General features: G+C 30.2%; 2 protein-coding genes and 1 pseudogene across 2 annotated transcripts; 1 reads left to right on the forward strand and 2 right to left on the reverse strand.

Moving 5' to 3' along the window:
* Positions 1-1,827: 1,827 nt before the first annotated feature.
* LOC132947472 (uncharacterized) lies at positions 1,828-7,099 on the reverse strand. The gene is made up of 6 exons (XM_061017779.1): positions 6,379-7,099; positions 5,730-5,838; positions 5,259-5,363; positions 3,396-3,554; positions 2,630-2,746; positions 1,828-2,527 (listed from the first exon to the last, which is right to left on the reverse strand). Exons 1-5 carry the CDS (start codon positions 7,056-7,058, stop codon positions 2,669-2,671), a joined length of 1,131 nt encoding a protein of 376 aa, XP_060873762.1. The 5' UTR covers positions 7,059-7,099; the 3' UTR covers positions 1,828-2,527; positions 2,630-2,668.
* Positions 7,100-9,179: 2,080 nt separating this feature from the next.
* LOC132946078 (uncharacterized) lies at positions 9,180-9,972 on the forward strand. The gene has a single exon (XM_061015898.1). The coding sequence runs from the start codon at positions 9,180-9,182 to the stop codon at positions 9,792-9,794; it is 615 nt and encodes a 204-aa protein (XP_060871881.1). The 3' UTR covers positions 9,795-9,972.
* A 1,583-nt stretch (positions 9,973-11,555) lies between these two features.
* On the reverse strand, positions 11,556-18,868 carry LOC132947556 (uncharacterized; annotated as a pseudogene).
* Positions 18,869-19,159: the final 291 nt, after the last annotated feature.

The raw sequence follows: 19,159 nt of genomic DNA on the forward strand, positions 1-19,159 counted from the left end.
TGATAGTCGTTTGAATAGTAATCATCATTCATCGGTATATTACTATTCAAACATTCTATGATAATCGTTATTGTACTAATAAAATATAATTAACAACTCTTGAGTAATGAATAGGTATTAAGATTTATGAATATAATTCGTGGCATCGATATCTTCATATAGGCGACTAATGTTACCCCTATATCAATATTTATAAGTAACTTATTAATACAATATTATATTAGTTTTTATCTTTAAACATAGGTAAATAGGTACGAAATTCTTGGTAAATATATTTTTTTTTTCTGATAATATTTTCTATATCCTGCTAACTTATAATAATTACTATGAACTGAATATCCATACTAAACAAAATATTTTTCTGGATAATAGGAATATTCAAAATAAACTTAATTGGAAAAATAAAGAAAAATATGAGTTGATTTTAAGTTAATATAGAGGCAAATGAGTTAAGTTAAAGTTAAGATAATTAAAACACCACACTAGTAAGTTTAGTTAATGAATTAAAATTAACTTCTAACTTATTAACTCGTTAATGCCCAGTCTTGACATTTCATAAGTTTATTATTTTAATGTAGTTTATTTTTCACTAACTATTACCAATGTATTAGTAAATAAAATTATATGAAATAATATCTTAAAGTTAAGATGTGAAATTCATTTTGGGGCAAGATGAAGTGTCCCATCTTACCTTAAATGTATTATATAATTTTTATCTACATTCAAAAATTACAATGCTTACTTATTTATAGATACCTATTACGATGGCTGTACGTTTCATGATTATAATATTATTTCAACAGTACAATTTAATTAAACTTGATAACCATAAACAATTATAATTACCAGGTTGTATTTTTTTGATTGAAGCTTGGTTGATTTACATCAAATGCCTAGAGCAAGAAAAAGAACAACCAAGAGACAACATTGGGATTCGGATTTGCGTTGTTGGAACTATTAATAATAATAATAAAAGTATGGCTTGACTACTATCAGACACGCAATACGGCTGAGAATAAGTAATGCCCACTGCTACTAGTTCTCGGATGGGTGACCACACGGGTTGGTTGTAGTAAAAACCTTGCCACTCGTACATGTGTTTTCTTACCTACCGTAACAACACCTTACCAATTACGGTGTAAATAGGTTTGTGATATTGGGGTATTAGTTTATAAATGGACGATAGGTAATAGCTATTAAAGCCTTTAAACCAATTTAAATGTTTTGAAATATCATTGCTGGGGCGAATCCAGGAATTCTCCAAGGACGAGCACACTTTTTGTGGACATTTAATTATATGGGTTAACCGATTTTTTTGTCAAACTTTCTATAAGTTAAAACTGTATTCATGTAAAATTAAAAGTATTTTTCTAAATATGTTTAAGATTTAATTTATTTCTAAAAATGCAATAAAGATATAGCTAAGTATGTGTATAAAAATGTATCAAGATTACTATGTATGCTGAAATAAATACTTTACTTAGGCAATAACTAGGTTAAGTATCAATATACCTACATTAAATATTATAAGTTCTCACTTATTAGGTAAACATTTATTACCAATTTATCATTTTTCATAAGTACATCAGCTTTACTACCTACCTTTCTATTTTTTAGAAGTTAAATGTTTTGTTATAACTCACATTCAAATAAAATTAATCACAGCGTTCATCTAAAACTTTATTCAAAAAATAAAACAAAACAAAAAATAAAATAGTTCTTACTGTCTTTATAACTATTAAAAGGTAGGTATACATTTTAAAACTTATATGTATCTAATTTTAAACAAACATTGTACAGTTAATAAAACTAAAATAAAATGTAATTTTCTATTTTTATCATTAGCAAATCTATTAATGATCATTCAAATATTATTATGAATATTAATATATTTGGGAATGTATTACAAAGCTAGACCTGTTAACTTTTCCTCACTCATTCTAGATCTTAACCATCTATTCAGTAAACGTAGAGTAGAAAAGCTTCTTAAAAAAAGTGTATTATGCTCTCACACAATTCATTTATGGAATCAAATTCAATTTAAATAGGCCTTCTCGGTATCCTACTTCTAGTTTATTACTTATAAAATGATTTAAATATTCTAAACTTAAATTTCTTATGTTTGAAAAATATATGTTTACTAATGTATGATCATATGAAAGATGACGGTTCCTAATCATAACTACACCTACTACTGTACTCCGGTACTCGTCATAAATCTAATATAATCTGTATTTTCAATAATATTTTAAACAATATATAAATACTCAGTTACATTCGTCACTTATATAATTTTGATTGATTTGAAGTTATAACTATCACTGATGTGTGCCTATAATTATTTGAGAACTAGAAAGAATATAATATTAAATATATAGGAAGTCACTCAAAACATAGGTGACCACAATTTATAATTTACCCTGGAAAAAAGGTTCGAAAACTGCATTTGCACGATGAGTGGTGATATTTTATTGAAAGATGATGGTAGTACGGTGTTAATCACAGCATGTGTGAGACATTTTAAGATCTGAAATAAATAAAATTACCAACAATTCTTATTTAACAGACAAATACAATTTGATTTGAAAACAACATTATAGAATTAAAAATAAAAAGATTTTTATCATACCAAATATTTACTAATCGTTTAAAAGGAAAAATTTTGTTTTCATATAGCAGTTTCTTTTATTTGGCGATTGACTGAAGTGAATAAAAGATTAAACACTGTATATGTAAATTTTAGGATCTGAAATAAATACAAATGTATGCCTATTAAAATATGTAATAATTTATGTTTGGGCAAGTTCATGATTTTTTTTAACTCAGTTAAGTTAAGTTAATATGCACCAATAACAAAAAGTTAAAAGTTAATTTAACTATAGGTTAACTCAGTTAATTTAAAAGTTAATACACACTTTTTGTTAACTTTTTATTAAGTTAAAAAAAAGTTACTTTGTCTATATACAACGCTAGCGTACTTAATTTTTTTCCAACCCAAAACTAAATTTTAGGATATAGTGTTAATACTTCATACTGTATTTCCATATAAGTTAGATTCGAATAATATACATTTTTAACTTTAAACAATTTACGATACTTATTTTTTGACATGAAAACGAAATAGACTGAAATTGTGAAATATTATAAAATTAAAAACAAAATAAATTTACTTAACTTACTTCTTAAAATGAAAAATTAATTCGTTAATTTCACTTTAATTAAGAAAGAAATTTAGTAAGTTGACAGTTAAGTTAATGAAAAGCCAAAAGTAACTAGTTAAGTTAAAAAGTTAAAATAAAATTAACTTTTTAACTTAACTTTAACTTTTGAACTCGTTAATGCCCTGCCAAAAAGTTTTCTTTATGATAGATAAAAAACAATAATACACTGCTTACTTTGACAAGTAGATTTAAGTTTATCTTGAAAATTGAACCAGCTTTTAATTCTAATGGTATTGTTGCTCTTGCCATCATCATTAAAATAAGACGTTTTAATGATTTATTTCGAGAATAACATGATTGGTGTTCGAAAAGTGAGTTCAATATACCATCGTGCTGAGAAGTTAAAATAAATATAAATATATATATAGGTACATGCATGGCAATATGAAAAGTATTGACATTTGAGGTACAATGTATGCCTACTAACGTTCATGGGAAATATTTGTTTTAAAGAATTTGAAGTTATCTTCTATCGTTATACCTATGTCGATAAAAAATTATAGCGTTGAAATATTTTAGATTCTGAGCGGATCGATGAAAGTATTGATTTTACAATGATGTGATTTTTATTTTTGTGTCTGCCACCGCCGTTTGGGGCAGTAAAACTGCTTTGATTTTCTTCAACAGTATCTTGTTTGATGGGAAAGTGAATCTAATTGGTGCATTCGGGAGGTCAAATTATAAAATTCCCAATAGTTTTCAAAAGCGCCGGGAAAAACAACATAAAAATTAAGGGAAACGAGAATTTTGACTCAAAATCGGTTTTCCATAAAAACAATATTGGTTTTTGGTGTAACTCTAAAACAAATGAAGGTATATACATGAAATTTTCACTGGTCGTTTATATTTGCATTTTCGATACAAATATATTCAAAATATTTTGATTTGTTTTAAACTAGGAATATTTTTTGTTTCCAATTGTATTAGTCTTTTTTCTATGAATGTTAATAAAACTTTATTTGTTGGGTAAAAAATCTTGAAAATGTAATACAAGGCCCCTACTATATTGTTACAATGACATTTGAAAAATATTAAAAATCCTTAGTCACAGGTTTTATTTAAAGTTCAAATCTTGACAAAATACTGAAAAATCACGAAAATTAGCAAATTATTTTGAATTGAGAATTCATAAAAATTTTTCTTTTTAAATCTAAGATTTGAAAATGTAATACAAGTTTTTCTACCTTTATCAAAAAAAAATGTCTACAAGTAAATCAAATTTAATTTTTATGAGTGTTTGAAGTTCATATTTTTACAACATTTGATATTCACTTGATTTCTCATGTAACGATTTTCTTATTTTGTTGTAATTAAAAAATGTATGACTGTAGATACTTAAAAATTTCACTGAATGTTTATATTAGCATTTTCTATACACGATAAAATTTTGAAAATAATTTGACTCTTTTGAGCTGTTTACAGACATTGTCAGTTTTAAATTTTTTTTGTTTTTTTTCTATAAATATCAATAAAATTTTATTTGTTAGGTAAAAAAGCGTGAAAATTTTATATAAGGCTCCTGATATATCGTTCTAATAGCAATTGAAAAATATAAAAAATACATATGCACATTTTTTTTTATAAGCATTTAAGGTTCAAATTTTAACAAAATTTATCAAATTTATAATTTAATAATTATTTTTTAGTTAAAAATTCATAAAATGTTCAACTTTTATAGCTAAGGATTGAAAATTGAAAACAAGGCTCCACGTAAATAGGTTATATATAAATTACTTTATTCACAATAATATCATCAAATACACTTAGTAATATCATAGGCCCACTGACCGTTTTCGCTCAGAATCGTTTTTCTTATACAATGATATTATTATATCATTGAATTCAAATTTAACACCATCCATTACAGTGACCCATTGTAACCTACTGTACAAGAGAACAACATCCACTTACCCACCTTTTTTATTTTTTGTTTATCGACTTAAATTTTCCAAAAAATATATTTCCGAAAACATTAGAAGTTTTTGAGAAAATTAGTGTATTAAGTGTACAAGTATAACAAATATAAGAAATACTTACTAAATCATACATATTGCTTCCACAAACGCAATAAATTGATATTGTTATGAGACTCGCCGTACTACTAGCTATACACAATCCCAATATTATTGGATGAATAACACCCTAAAAATAATACAGGTATAATTATTAAATTAAACGCCATATAATTAATTGTTGTTATATGGTCATTTTATACTAAAACTAACGTAGTATTCGAGGTGGATATAAATATATAATATATATATATATATCTACCTTAGTAGTATTATATTCTTTTAAAACTAAATTCGTTTTCGTTTTCGTTTTTTATATGTAGAACAATATTTATTTGTTTGTTATAAGAATTGCGTGTAGAATGTTAATATTTACACTGCTTAATATTCTACAGGATAATATTTTTTACTAAATTCTATAAAATATAGAATGATTTAAAATGTGAAGTTGTTAACTACAAAGTAAATAATAAAATATATTATTACTACCACACACCTGTATGCATTGAATCATGATATAACTAGTTAAGCCGATATATAATCCACAAAATTCTATTGTCATTATTATCGGTTTTTCATAAACTGTCTCCATTTCTTTAAAAAACCTAAAAATACAGTAGGTACTAGGTAAGTCTATAAATTTATAATATACATTTTAGATATTAAAAGCTTTTTTTTTTGATTTGGTCTTTTACTAATGTCTGGTTTAGTATAGGTGGAATGTGGACAATAATTTTTTTATGATGGGTTCCTATACAATTTTGATAGTAGATATTATTATAGATTTGTTCATAAGTTGTTACTAAATGTGTATAAAAAAATTTTCTGATACATTAATTTTTTTTCTTGGATTAAGGTTTCGACGACTGTGGTCATTGCCCTGTAAGGTTGCAGGTACAGTTGTAAACAAGTGTATGTTTGGCAAAGTTTTTGCACACTACGAACCCTGGTGGTCACCCATCCGGGAACTAGTGGTAGCGGCCGTTACTTACTCTCAGTCACGTTGCGTCAGACATTAGATTAGGCTGAATCGGAATAAACATTTTAAAATAATATTTTTTCGGCCGACAGTATTTTTAAGTTAAACGTCACCAAAAATATACTTATAAACCATGGGTACCTACAGTGCACTGAGCACAACTCACTTCAACGACTCCTGGTGGTGTTTGATGGCGGTCTTCAATTTCTGTTCGTCCTCGTTTGTCACCGCTTCCTGGACCTGTCGGTCGAGTATCTGAAAATGTCCCTTCACGATGCCCGTGAAATACATGAACGTGACATTCATGAAACAGCATTCCAAGTGTGTCAAGTACACGGGAAAAGTGTATACGATATATTTGCACACGTAGGCAGTCGGGCTTGTCGTTTTTATCGGCAACACGTCCGCGAAAGGGAACGCGAACGGGTCGCCCACCTGCGCCGAATCGGACGAAATCGTGTACAACAGGGGAGCTGTGACGTGCACGGTGGACATGATGCAGTAGTATACGATCACCGCGGAGATTGACCGTCTATAGTTTTCCGGTATTCCCTGCTCTATCAGTTGGGAACGGTCGTACATGTCGCGACACTGCGACTGATGGTACAGCCTGACGACGATTAGAGCAAACACGTGGATCTCGACGAACAACCACAAGAATCCGTAAACGCGACTGGACAGCTGGTCCTCGTCCGAGTAGACCATCGACAGGCACGCAGAGATGGCGAAGAACAGAGTTACGACCAAATCGCAATAGGTGAAAAATTCCACACAAATTGCGGCATAACGACGGACGTCGCTCCGTCCGGCCTTTTGGAAAACATTATTATCGACCGTGTGCGCCATGACTCGTCTCCGTCGGCACACTGAGTGTGATAATTTTTCATTTTCTAATATTATTTATTTAACACCGCCGTGGTGTCAATAAATAAATGTTGGTATGCAAAAACACAAAGTCACGACAATATTACTATTGTATAATTATATATGGGGTACCTACTATACCTATGCATTAATAAGATGGGTAGGTGCTAACACGCACTAACCAGACTATAAAAAAAAAAAATAACCTATATATTATTTAATATTCATTTTTTATTTTTAGATTATATTATTGACCTCCGCAATAGAAGGAATTATAGCCATCACGGAGTCGTACACAGGCACATTTTTAAGAGACGTCCACATTTTTTCATCATGTAAAAAGTACAACGAAAAATTATAGGTCATCAAAAACAATACACATTCTGTCAATCAATGGGGGGGGGTCCAGTCTCAAAAACCTCCGCTTGCAGCATGGGTACGCTACCTATGTTACGGTATATTTTTATATTTACAAATTACTTAAATATGTTTTTAATTTTAAGTTCAATATGCATTGGCGCAAATAGGGGGGGGCTTGGAGGGACTTAGTCCCCCCAAATGCCGGTCAAGTCCCCCCAATTCAATATCTAGCAATTAGTACTAATTTTTATATTCTGTGGTACCAAGCAATATGGCCTATGGGGAGGGGGGTGGCTTGAGTCCTCCCAAAAAATTTAGTCAATTTGCGCCTATGTCAATATGTATAAAATGTTCAACTTTATAGCTAAGGATTGAAAATGTAAAACAAGGTTCCACATACGTAGGTAGGTTATTCTGTAACAAAAAAATATGAAAACGCAGTTTTTTATAGATATTTTATGTTCAAATTTGGACGAAATCACATACTAAATAACCAAGAATAACGATTTTAGTAATTTTTTTTTGATTCTATAATATTAATTCAACCTACCGGCTACCGTATTTATAATAAGTAATAACAATGTAAGTATAATATAAAATATCCTAGACTGACAAACCGTCCCCGCTCAGAATCGTTTTTCGTATACAGTGATATTATATCATTGAATTCAAATTAAATACCATCCATTACAGTGAACACTTGTAACCTACTGTTCAGCAGAGCTACATCCACTTGCCCGCTTTTTTATTTAAATATTTATTAGCCAATACATTTTTGTTTACATTAACTTACTTCTATTGTCATTCTTTACTACTACTTATTACTAATATTTATGCTTTTCGTTTGAACGAATTTTTTTCAATAGAATTATAATATTCTTAATATTTTCATAAAATTCCTTACTAGTTAAATCAAAATGAATTCTGCACACTATTATACCTCGTTCAGTATGTCCGTTCATCCTTTCCCTAACTCAATAAGATAATCATAATATAATGATCCAGTATACGACATTATGTTATGTGTTATTATTAAATATTAATTAATATAGTATTAAAGTTATTTTCCCTCAGCTTCTATTAATCGGGACACCGGGACATGCCGTTAAACCCGGGACGAATAGCGACCCTATCCATATTAGCCATTAAGTTATATACCTAATATTACATAAAAATTAAGTAACAATGATATTATTCCCTAATAAACTACATTTAGCGTACTTATAAATATTATTCGGATTGTAATATTTTTATACTAATTTAATCGGCGAACATTTACACTTGTCTATGATGTCTGCTTAGATATTTTTTTTTTTAAAATAGATATAATTTAAACCTAAAGTATTTAGTTATAACCTTTTGTTGTTAAGATTTTTTCTAAATCATGTCACAGTGTGATATGATTCTGATTACGCTAAAACCGGTATCATATTAAGGACATTCGTTGGTTTTTATTCATGAAAAATTATTATTGTTAAGATATGATATAGGTAGGTACCTAATTGTAACTGATATTTGTATTTAATTGCTACTTTTATACTATATAGCTGGCCACAATATAAACTAGGAAAACTACAAGACTATCATTTATATTATATTTTAGGACTGTTATAGAAATAATTTTAAATCCGTCATTACACGTTTATCGCTCGTTCGCGACAGTCGTAGACATATTATTCCGTAAAAAAAAAAACTGTTTGTCATTTCTGTTTGCCGTTTAAACTCCGTATGAACACGACAGAGATGGAAGCCAACGTGGGATCTTCAAGTTGCACACTGCCGCTTAATTACGCCGATGAGGGCCACTGCTTGATCGACGCTTTACACTTGGCCGGTCACCGCATGACCGCTGCTGACGAGTTTCCGTTACGGCGCGATATTGCTGCAGAGGGTTTCCGGTCAGCGCCAGTACTGACAACTGATGACTCGCCGCCCGTGGACAACCCGGTAGTAAAGATCGACTCGCCACCAGTGCCACCACCTGTCCTTACGACTGCGGAGACACAGGACCAGACGGAAGCGCTAAAATGCCCGCAGCAACGTTACGGCCTTTCCTTGATCCACGCTTTGGACTTGGCTGTGGATCGCAGGATCGTTACAACGGTCGGGCCACAACAGTCACGGCCGCTGCGAGAACGTGCAGTCGTTTTCCGATCTTCTGCAGAGCTGAGCATCCACTCGCCCATATACGCACCAGTGAAGTCTGTCTTACCGGTGACAGCTGAAATTCAGCCAAATCCCGCAGGGCCTGACCGTCGCAGGTCACTATGGAAGAGGTCGAAAAGATTCATGTGGAAATCCTTGGTCAACACTACACGCAGAATATGCTTCTGTCGGAGTTTTGTTGACCCGGAATGATTCCGCAAGGTTCGACCTCATCCCCCGCCACCATGATATCCCGCCTACGTTACCTGCAGGTCAACCGGTTTTTGGCTTTGGCATCGTTTGTACCGGGCCCCCGTCCAAATGTCTTGAACCCGCGACGCCCGTTGTGATTGTCGGACACTTGGTCCGTTTTTGTTCAAGTTCGTCGGTCTGACGTTTTTCCGTCCTCGTTTGTTTGCGGCCGTTAGTGCACGTTCGCCGTCATTTGTCCGGCGTCGTACAGTCAACTTATGCCAACGTCCTCCACTCGCCTCAAGCCATAAATTTTATATAATTATTGTTTTGAGTTGTAAGTTTTAAGTTTTTGATTCCACCTGTACCATTTATTTGTCATTACCATATTAATATATTATGCCATGTTTGTACCTTATTGAAATTGTACTGATTATCAATATAATATATATATATACTATGGTAACCTACTCCCGTCGGCCGTCGTCGGCCGTCCTCAACGGTTCGCAAATCGCAAGTCGTTGACTTATTATTTACAAGTAGGAGTGGTTTGTCGTCAACAAATACGCGTTGAAATCAAAGTGGAGGTACCTATACTTCTGTGGAGCCGGTAGCGAAATGTCTGCAGAATACGCACACACACACACACACACACGCCGTGTCATAATTAGGGCTAGAGTTAAGTGCAATAAAAAATGATGAAATATACATTTGTTTTTGTTAAAAATATGCTAAACTATACCACATAAATATTATTAAATAAACACATTTTCTATATTTTTTTTTTCAAATTACTCTAAATAAATATTATGTTAAAATACGACAGTAAAATATGATAAAATTAACACTAAATACAGGAACATTAAAAAAAATTCTAAAATCTTTAAACCTATGACATTAAATATTAAATTATATAATTTCATTAAATATTAGTTTATATTATTAAAAAATGCTACTATACCTATGATAATATGTTGTTTCGAATTTTAAAATGCAAACGACCGGCGATTTGAATGTATGGAATAGATTTATATTGACTAAAACACCTTCCCACATCAAACGATGTAATAAATACCATTTAAAATTAACGGTAAATTATAAAAATTTAAAAATTTAAGTTAAAAAAATCAAAATCTCAAAAATCTATAAATATGCAATTATATGCAATATGCATTATGTTCAAAATATGCAAGAAATAAATGGTTCTATTTAAACGACAATAAACCAATTACTAGTGGACAAATCTGACAACCAATCAATTTGGACTAAAGGAAAAAAATATGCAAATACATATATAAGTATATATAAGTCATAATTGAAAAAAAAACAGTTCACCAACCGTATACTATAATATGGCTGAGCTGGACGTCCACGAACTCCAGAATTCCAACAGTCTTATGATTCCAAACTTACGGCAATATGTGTATAAGCTCAGCTATTTTATAAATAAAAACTAAGCTAAATTTATATATTAGGATAGAGAAACTTGTGAGTTGGCACTATCGAGATACTATCGAAAACATAATCGATTTTAATTTTGGTGCAAATTACAATTCCTATTTTGGACTACCAGCGGGTAGTGCAAATTACATACCCTTATTTTGGTGCAAATTACAAACTCCCGTAAAGATTGCCCTACTGGTGCCACATTACTGAATGACTGGAGACGGACGCCCACGTGTAAACGCGGAAATTCCTGCGATCTTATGGTCACTCATCCTTGCCAGATTGACAAGCTGAAATTGGCTTCCAACCGTGGAATCGCGGTTATTAAGGTTACCATTATGGCACGGGCATGCGGTGAGTTTCATGTCCAAGCACCGCGAGTTTCCAGTCAACATCTGTGTGGCCACGGCGTAGTAGAGATTGTCCCACCGGCGTCAGCTGCTCTCCGAAAACCTCGGTCTGGTGGAAGTACATGGTTTATGCTGAATTCGTTTTTTCTATAGTTTTTTACACTCGTAATAACATTGTTAACAATATTATAAATATTGTTATCATTGAATTAAAAACATTGCATTTATTAAAAAGTATTGACGTATAACGTATAAAGAGGTATACTAACGTTATAATGGAAATGCTTGTTTTAAACAATTTGTAGTTATCTTCTGTCGTTTTACATTAATAAAAAACGATAACGATGAAATAATGTTAAAATAATTTTTATTTTTTTGGCTTCAATTTTCTAAAAAAAAATATTTCCAAAAACATTAGAAGAAAATGAGTGTTTACCATGTGAAATACCATGCTGTAAAGTGTAAATAATACAATATTATACTAATTGTCACATTCAATGCACTAAATGTATAAGCATAACACAAAAAAATGTTTTAAATTTAAATGATGTTTAAATTGTTTTGAAACAATATTTAGAGAAATCGATATGACATTCCCTCAAAAATATTATTATCTATTTTGTGATGAGTGATTTTACTCTAAGATTACTTGAAAACATAGAAAAAACGATTCTGCGCAAATGCGTTTCATCTATGTATATTGCGCGTGGGCCAGGGAGAGAAAACCAATAGTGCGCTGACATTTAGTACTATTTCATTCTTTTAAAACTAAAATATTAAAATTTTTTTTTTTTATGCAGAACAATATTATATCAATATTTAAATTGTTATTATAGGAATTGAGTAGAAAAATAATGTTTGCACTGCATATTCCACAGGATAATAATTTTTTACAAGATTCTATAAAATATTAAATGATTGAAAATGTTAAGTTGTTATAACCACATAATTAAAAAATATTTTTTAACAATTAATAAATTTAGTCAAATATATAATCACTACTACACACCTGTACGACTTTAATCATTAAATAACTATATAAGCCAATATACAATGCAGCACATACTATTATTATTGATATTGATTTTTCATAAACTGTCTTCTTGTGTTTAAAACCTAATAAACACAGTTAGTAAGCAGTAAGTAGGTTTATAATATTAATTGTAGATTTTTTTTTTTTATTGGGTCTCTTACTAATTTATGCTTTAGTATATGTGGAGTGCGTACAATGTTAATTAAATGATATCTATAACATTTTTGGCTATCAATATTTCTATAGAGTAATTCATAAGTCATTACGGTTGCGTAATTACTAATCAGGAATTGGTTCTAAGTTGGGATATAAGTAATTTATAAATATGTTCGTAATATTCGTAGCATTTTTCGGGTTTTTCTATTGCAATAAGATTGTAGGTCTCCTATTATTGTGTAATTTTCAAAAATAATAATTATTGACAATATTAACGGTTTTAAATTATTCTGTCAAGAAGCCTTAAGATGCGAATCGATGTATAGATCTTCCGTCGAGTAGACGAACGACAGGTACCTATACGTCGAAATGGCGAAGAACGGAGTTACGGCTAATTATTTCATAATCATTGTCCTCCTCAAATAAATCTACAAAATAAATAAATAAAATCGAATGCAGACGAAAATTGTCAAATTGACGACAACACAACGTATTTCATAATTAAATATTTAAAATAATATGATAAATTATGATAACAAACCATATTTATGTTATCAGTTGTTAGTTATCCATCGAATAAGATTTATTTGATACAAAAAGTAACGGATAACTTATCCGCAACAATATCCATCGGATAACGTTTATTCCGACATTGATAAACTGAAATATATCAATTTTTTCTTATCTGACGGATAAATGTGATTGAAAAACCGGGCCTAACTCGCTGCAGTATGGGTAGGTAAAAACCACCGAAAACATTGCGTCATAACCACGGTCTTCTCCGCTGCATACCATCTTTTGCAAAAATAATATGTCGACTGTGTGTGCTATGGTATATATTGGTGTACTGAGTGTGATTATTTTTCAGTTCCAGATGTATTCAATACATGCAATGATGGCTATGTGGCTGGTATGTCTATGTGGTGTTTAAAAATTAATTATGTTAATATGCAAAGGCATATTATTATATTATTATAATAGATAGGTAGGTACAATATTTAATATTATATAACGGGCTATAATAGGCTAGTCCAAATATTCGCCTCGCGTTAATAATGTAAAACTGACTACTATAATACCAGCTATGAATTAATTATATTGGTACTATAACATGCAATAACCTATATAATAATTAATTTGCAACTTTTTTTTTTTTAGATTGTTTTGACCTCCAATGGAAAGGAATTAGCGGTCTTCGTAGATTATTATTTATTTATTTATTTAACATTTTTACTGAGATTCTAAAATGTGGTCACGTGGAACGCCACCTATAGGTATATCAACATAGAATAGTAAATTACCCTTTGACTTTGGTTGAAACTTACATGGTGTTCGTGTTTAAGACTATACAATTTAAGCCTTTGATAAAATAATAATTTGTAAGTGGCGTAGGGTGAATTAAAAAAAGGTTGTTAAATTACTGTGGATATGGCGCAATCTCCGGATGGTCCGTTTTTTTGTCAAAGGAAATATTGTATAGCGGCCAAAGAAAAAAAATAATAATAAAAATTAGATTGCGGTGGTGGATATTGAGATTTACAAGTGTACTATATATAAAATAATACTAAAAGTTAATCATCATCGATATCGAATAATACACTTAAGATTTGTTATATCAATCTAGTATTCTAGCATAAAAATAAACGTCGTTTTGGATAAAAGTAAATATTATTATATTCATTTTTTAATAATAAAACGGTAAGTACCGAATTAGTGTCCGGGGTGAACAATATATTTTTTTTGATTCAAAAATGTTATCGACAAATTATATATTTATATTGATAAATAAAGCTATAAGCTAATATTTTTAAAATTATATCAAACATAGAAAATTCTTATGTAAATATCTGTTGACATTTTCAAGTCTTTGCGGATATTAATTTTAATTATTTTTCTGCTAAAAAGTATGTCTTTACATACAACAATTTTTTTCAACAAATACTGTGTGTATTTCTAAAACTAATACATTTACTGCTCAGCTCAGAACTTAAAAATAGTATCCTTTTATTTAAATATTTTTTAAAGTTCTATCAGGTATAGAAAATGATGAAATAAACATTTGAAAAAAATGTCGAGTATCTAAAGTGAATAATTTTTGAACACCATCGACGAAATAAGAAAATCGTTGTATGAGAATTTGTTAATTTACGGGTGAACGTACCCAATGTCTAACTCCAAATGCTCGTAAAAAATTAATTTAACATTTTACCCCCTCAAAACATTTTGTTACTATACATATATTTATAGCATTTATAATAGATAAACAAGAACACTGCTTACTTTAACAAGCAGATTTATGTTTATGGTGAAAATGGAATATACTCTAAATTCTAATGATATTGTTGCTTTTGTCATCATCATTAAAAATAAGTCGTTTAAATGATTTGTTTCGAGAATAACATGATTTATGTTCGAAAAGTGAGTTCAATATACCATCGTGCTGAGAAGTCAAAATAATTATAAATATATTATATAAGTAGTTACATGGCAAACAGCCATTATAATATGAAAAAGTATTGACGTATAATGTATAGGTATTAACCTATACATATAACCTATAACTTACGTTCATGGAAATATGTATTTCAAATAAGTTATCTTCTATCGTTTTAGGTCGATAAAAAATTATAACGATGTAACAATTGTCTGTAAACATTATTTTTCAAAATGTATGATGTATGGTTATTGACTTGAATTTAAAAAAAAAATATATTGACAAAAACATTAGAAGATTTTCAAAGATGAGTGTTATATCCTATATAAATACTATGCAATAAACAATACAATAAAACACATAGCCACATTACATGCATCAACTATCAAGTGTAATACATATTATAAATACTTACTAAATCTTACATATTGCTTGCACAAATGCAATAAATTGAAAGTGTGAAGAAACCCGCCACATCACTAGCTATACACAATCCCAATATTATTGGATCAACAAAACCCTAAAAATAATACAGCTATAATTAATAACTTAATCCCTATTATAATTAATTGTTGTTATATGGTCGTATATTATTAAAAATAATATAGTATTATATTCTTTTAAAACTAAATTCTTTTTTCTTTTTTAATGTAAAATAGTATTTTCACTCACAAATAATAATTTTAAATTACAAAAAATAACTAAAATCATTATTCTTGGTTTTAATATGCAATTTCATATTTTCATTCAAATTTGAACTTAAAATGTCTGTAAAAAAAATAACTGTATTTATATATTTTTTAGAATTTTTGGTTACATTATGAATTATCTATGAGAATTCTTGTCTTAAATTTTCAATCATTAGCTATAAAAATTGAACATTGTATCATTTTTAACTACAGTAAATTTGAAAATTTTCGATATTTTGAAAAATGTTGTTAACATTTGAACTTTAAATACTTATTAAAAAAAAAATCATGCCTACACATCATTATTAATTATTAACTGCTATTTATTTAACTAACATTTTCATAGAAATTGCTAATATTAACATTCAGTGAAAATGTCATATTTGTGTCATCGTTTATTTTTTTAGAGTTACACTAAAAAAACACAATATAAATCGTTCGTTTATTCTTTAAATTTAGAACAAAATATGTGTTAAAATTTAAATTTATATTATATGAACTGAGTAGAAAGGTAATATTTTCAATGTATATTCTACAGGATAATATTTTTTACAAAATTCTATAAAATATAAAATTTTTGAAATAGTGTAGTTGTTATAACCACATAGTTAAGCAATTTTGTTCAACTATTAATACAATTACCTAATCAAATACATTATTACTATACCACACACCTGTATGACTTGAATCATTGTACAGCCAGATAAGCCAATGTATAGTATAAAACTTTCTATTATTATTAATATTGGTTTTTCATATACTGTGTTCATATCTTTAAAAAACCTAAAAATAAAGTAAGTAGGTTTATAGTATTAATATCGTACCTAAGTAATAATAAGTCTTTCGATTCGGTCTCTTAGGTACTAATTTATACTTTAGTGTATGTAGGTAGTCAATGATATTTTATATTTAAATAATATCTATACAATTTTGGTTAAAGGTATTATTATAGATTAATTCATAAATCATTTCGATGACGTAGTTACTATAATTAGTAATTATTAATTGTTACTAAGTTTTTATAATCGTAATAGTGGGGGCTTACCCACACATCCCCACTGTCGGTGAAATTGCATATATCATGACATTATATATAATATATTAATTTATCATTATACATTTATAAGGTAAATGGTTTAATACAATTTTATATACAAAAAATTAATTAAATTCAATATAGGTATTGTTCATAATATTATAGAGTCTATCTTCCATTTTCTTTTTTTGATAAAATGTCTAGTAATAGGGATGTGTCTTTGGGGTTCAATTTTATTCAAGATTATTATAGGTGGCTACATTTGAGTAAACAGGAAACTTTAATCCATGTTAAATATTTGTTTTGTCCGGACAAAATGTTTAAGTTAAATGTCACCAAGTACACTTATATAGACTATAAGTACCTACAGTGCGTTGAACACGGCTTACTTCAACACGTGTTGATGGTGTTTGATGGCCACCTTTGATCTCTCATCGTCCTCGGTTACCATCGCTCCTTCGACCTGTTCTTCGAGTATCTGGAATATGTCCCTTCACGACGCCCGCGGAAACAATATAAACGTCACACGTTCAAGAAACAAATTTCCCAGTGTGCGAGGGCAAAGCGTATACAATATATTTGCACACGTAAACTGCAGTCGCATTTGTCGTTTTTACCGGCAGCACGCCGTCCATGAAGGGGGGAACGTGAACCGATCGCCCATCCGCACCCAATCCAACGGAATTAGTGTACAGCACGGGAATCGCCACGACCACGTTGGACATGGTAAAGTAGTGGTATCTGATCACCGCAGCGATTTTCCGTCCATAGTCTTCCGGTATTCCCGCTTTCCGCGAACGCTCTCGTACATATCGCGATGTTCGGACTGATGGTAGACCCTAACGGCTATTAGAGGAAAAACGCAGATTTGGACGATGAGGCACATGAGGCTGTAAATGCGATTTGATAGATCTCCCGTCGAGTGGACGAACGACAGGTACGTCGAAACGACGAAGAACACTGCAGTTACGGTCAGCTCGCAGTAGGTAAAAAATTAAGGCTACAACACATTTGCGCACATTTACCTTTTTTACAACTCATTTGCGCACAATTTACGAACAATAGAAACCTTTTTTCCAAGAAATTTATCCACGTATAGGGTGTACATAATCTGCGTACCTCCAAATTTTCGAGTTGGTCAACACTGACAGTGGACAATTATTATACTCAAACAACATTTTCCATCACCCTTTAAAAGGCTTAGGACTTTCTGAATCATCATATTCTGATGTTATGGACTGGCGGGCTTAAAAATGTTGTTTTAGCTATTTATTTCATAGAACAGCTTCCTTAGAGAGTAATTATTCACAATTTTGTCAAATTACAAATTACACAAATTATAATAAATTAGGTACAATCATTTTTACAAAAAAGTCTTTAAAATGTACAAATAACACAAATTACAGTTAATACATATTTAATATTTATTGGTACGTGTTTGCATCAAAAATGTTAAAAGATCAATTTTTTAGATTCGTTATCAGAATTCATTTTTTTCATTTAATTTTGTTTTTAAATACTTCTATTCTACAGGTATATATAATTTATTTTTAAATCAGCATTGGCTTGAATTTCTATTAGTATTTGAATAATTTGGTGAGTGTGGGAGGTATAAAATTGACTATTGAAGTGCATGTGAAAGTTTTCAGCTCCGTTCGTTGCTCTTAGGATGTCGTCTGGTTCACTAGCCCAATTAACGGGTGTTCATTGATATCAATAATATTGAACGTGCAGTTGGGCAGCTTAAGACACCCTGTACACCTAAAACTGTACCTAAAAGCTGGTTTTCATTGTTTTCTATTTTGTGCGCAAATGAGTGGTCGTAAATTTAAAAAATATATTAATATGTGCGCAAACGAGTCTCCACCAAAATTAACACACGCATCGTGCCATGACCACCGTCGTCACTGCACCCCGACCTTTGTAAAAATATCTCAACTATGTCCGCCATGTCGTGTAGTCGTTGGCATACCGAGTGTGATTATTTTTCACTTTCTTATTCATTCGACACTGATGCGGTGTGTTTATGAAATAATGTCGATGTGCAAAAAACATAAAGGTGCAATATTTAATGTTATACAATTATAGGCTAGTCCTATATAATATGATAATATACCTATGAATTAATTATATTGTTAGGTACTAAAAACCTATATATTATTTCACATGGTCGTGTGGGAACGCTAGGTACAATCTTTAATATTTTATTAAGGGCTAAAAAATTGAAAAAGGGTTGAAAAAT

The sequence above is a fragment of the Metopolophium dirhodum genome, chromosome 6 (genome assembly GCF_019925205.1).
Source record: "Metopolophium dirhodum isolate CAU chromosome 6, ASM1992520v1, whole genome shotgun sequence".
NCBI lineage: Eukaryota > Metazoa > Arthropoda > Insecta > Hemiptera > Aphididae > Metopolophium > Metopolophium dirhodum.

Bases quoted from the DNA above. Each gene is read 5' to 3' on its own strand.
- LOC132946078 (XM_061015898.1), top strand. From the start codon at position 9,180: ATGGAAGCCAACGTGGGATCTTCAAGTTGCACACTGCCGCTTAATTAC.
- LOC132947472 (XM_061017779.1), bottom strand. From the start codon at position 7,058: ATGGCGCACACGGTCGATAATAATGTTTTCCAAAAGGCCGGACGGAGC. The intron at 5,839-6,378 runs GTGAGTTGTGCT...CTGTATTTTTAG, and splicing joins CACCACCAGGAGTCGTTGAA to GTTTTTTAAAGAAATGGAGA. The intron at 2,747-3,395 runs GTAAGCAGTGTA...TATTTATTTCAG, and splicing joins ACTTAAATCTACTTGTCAAA to ATCCTAAAATTTACATATAC.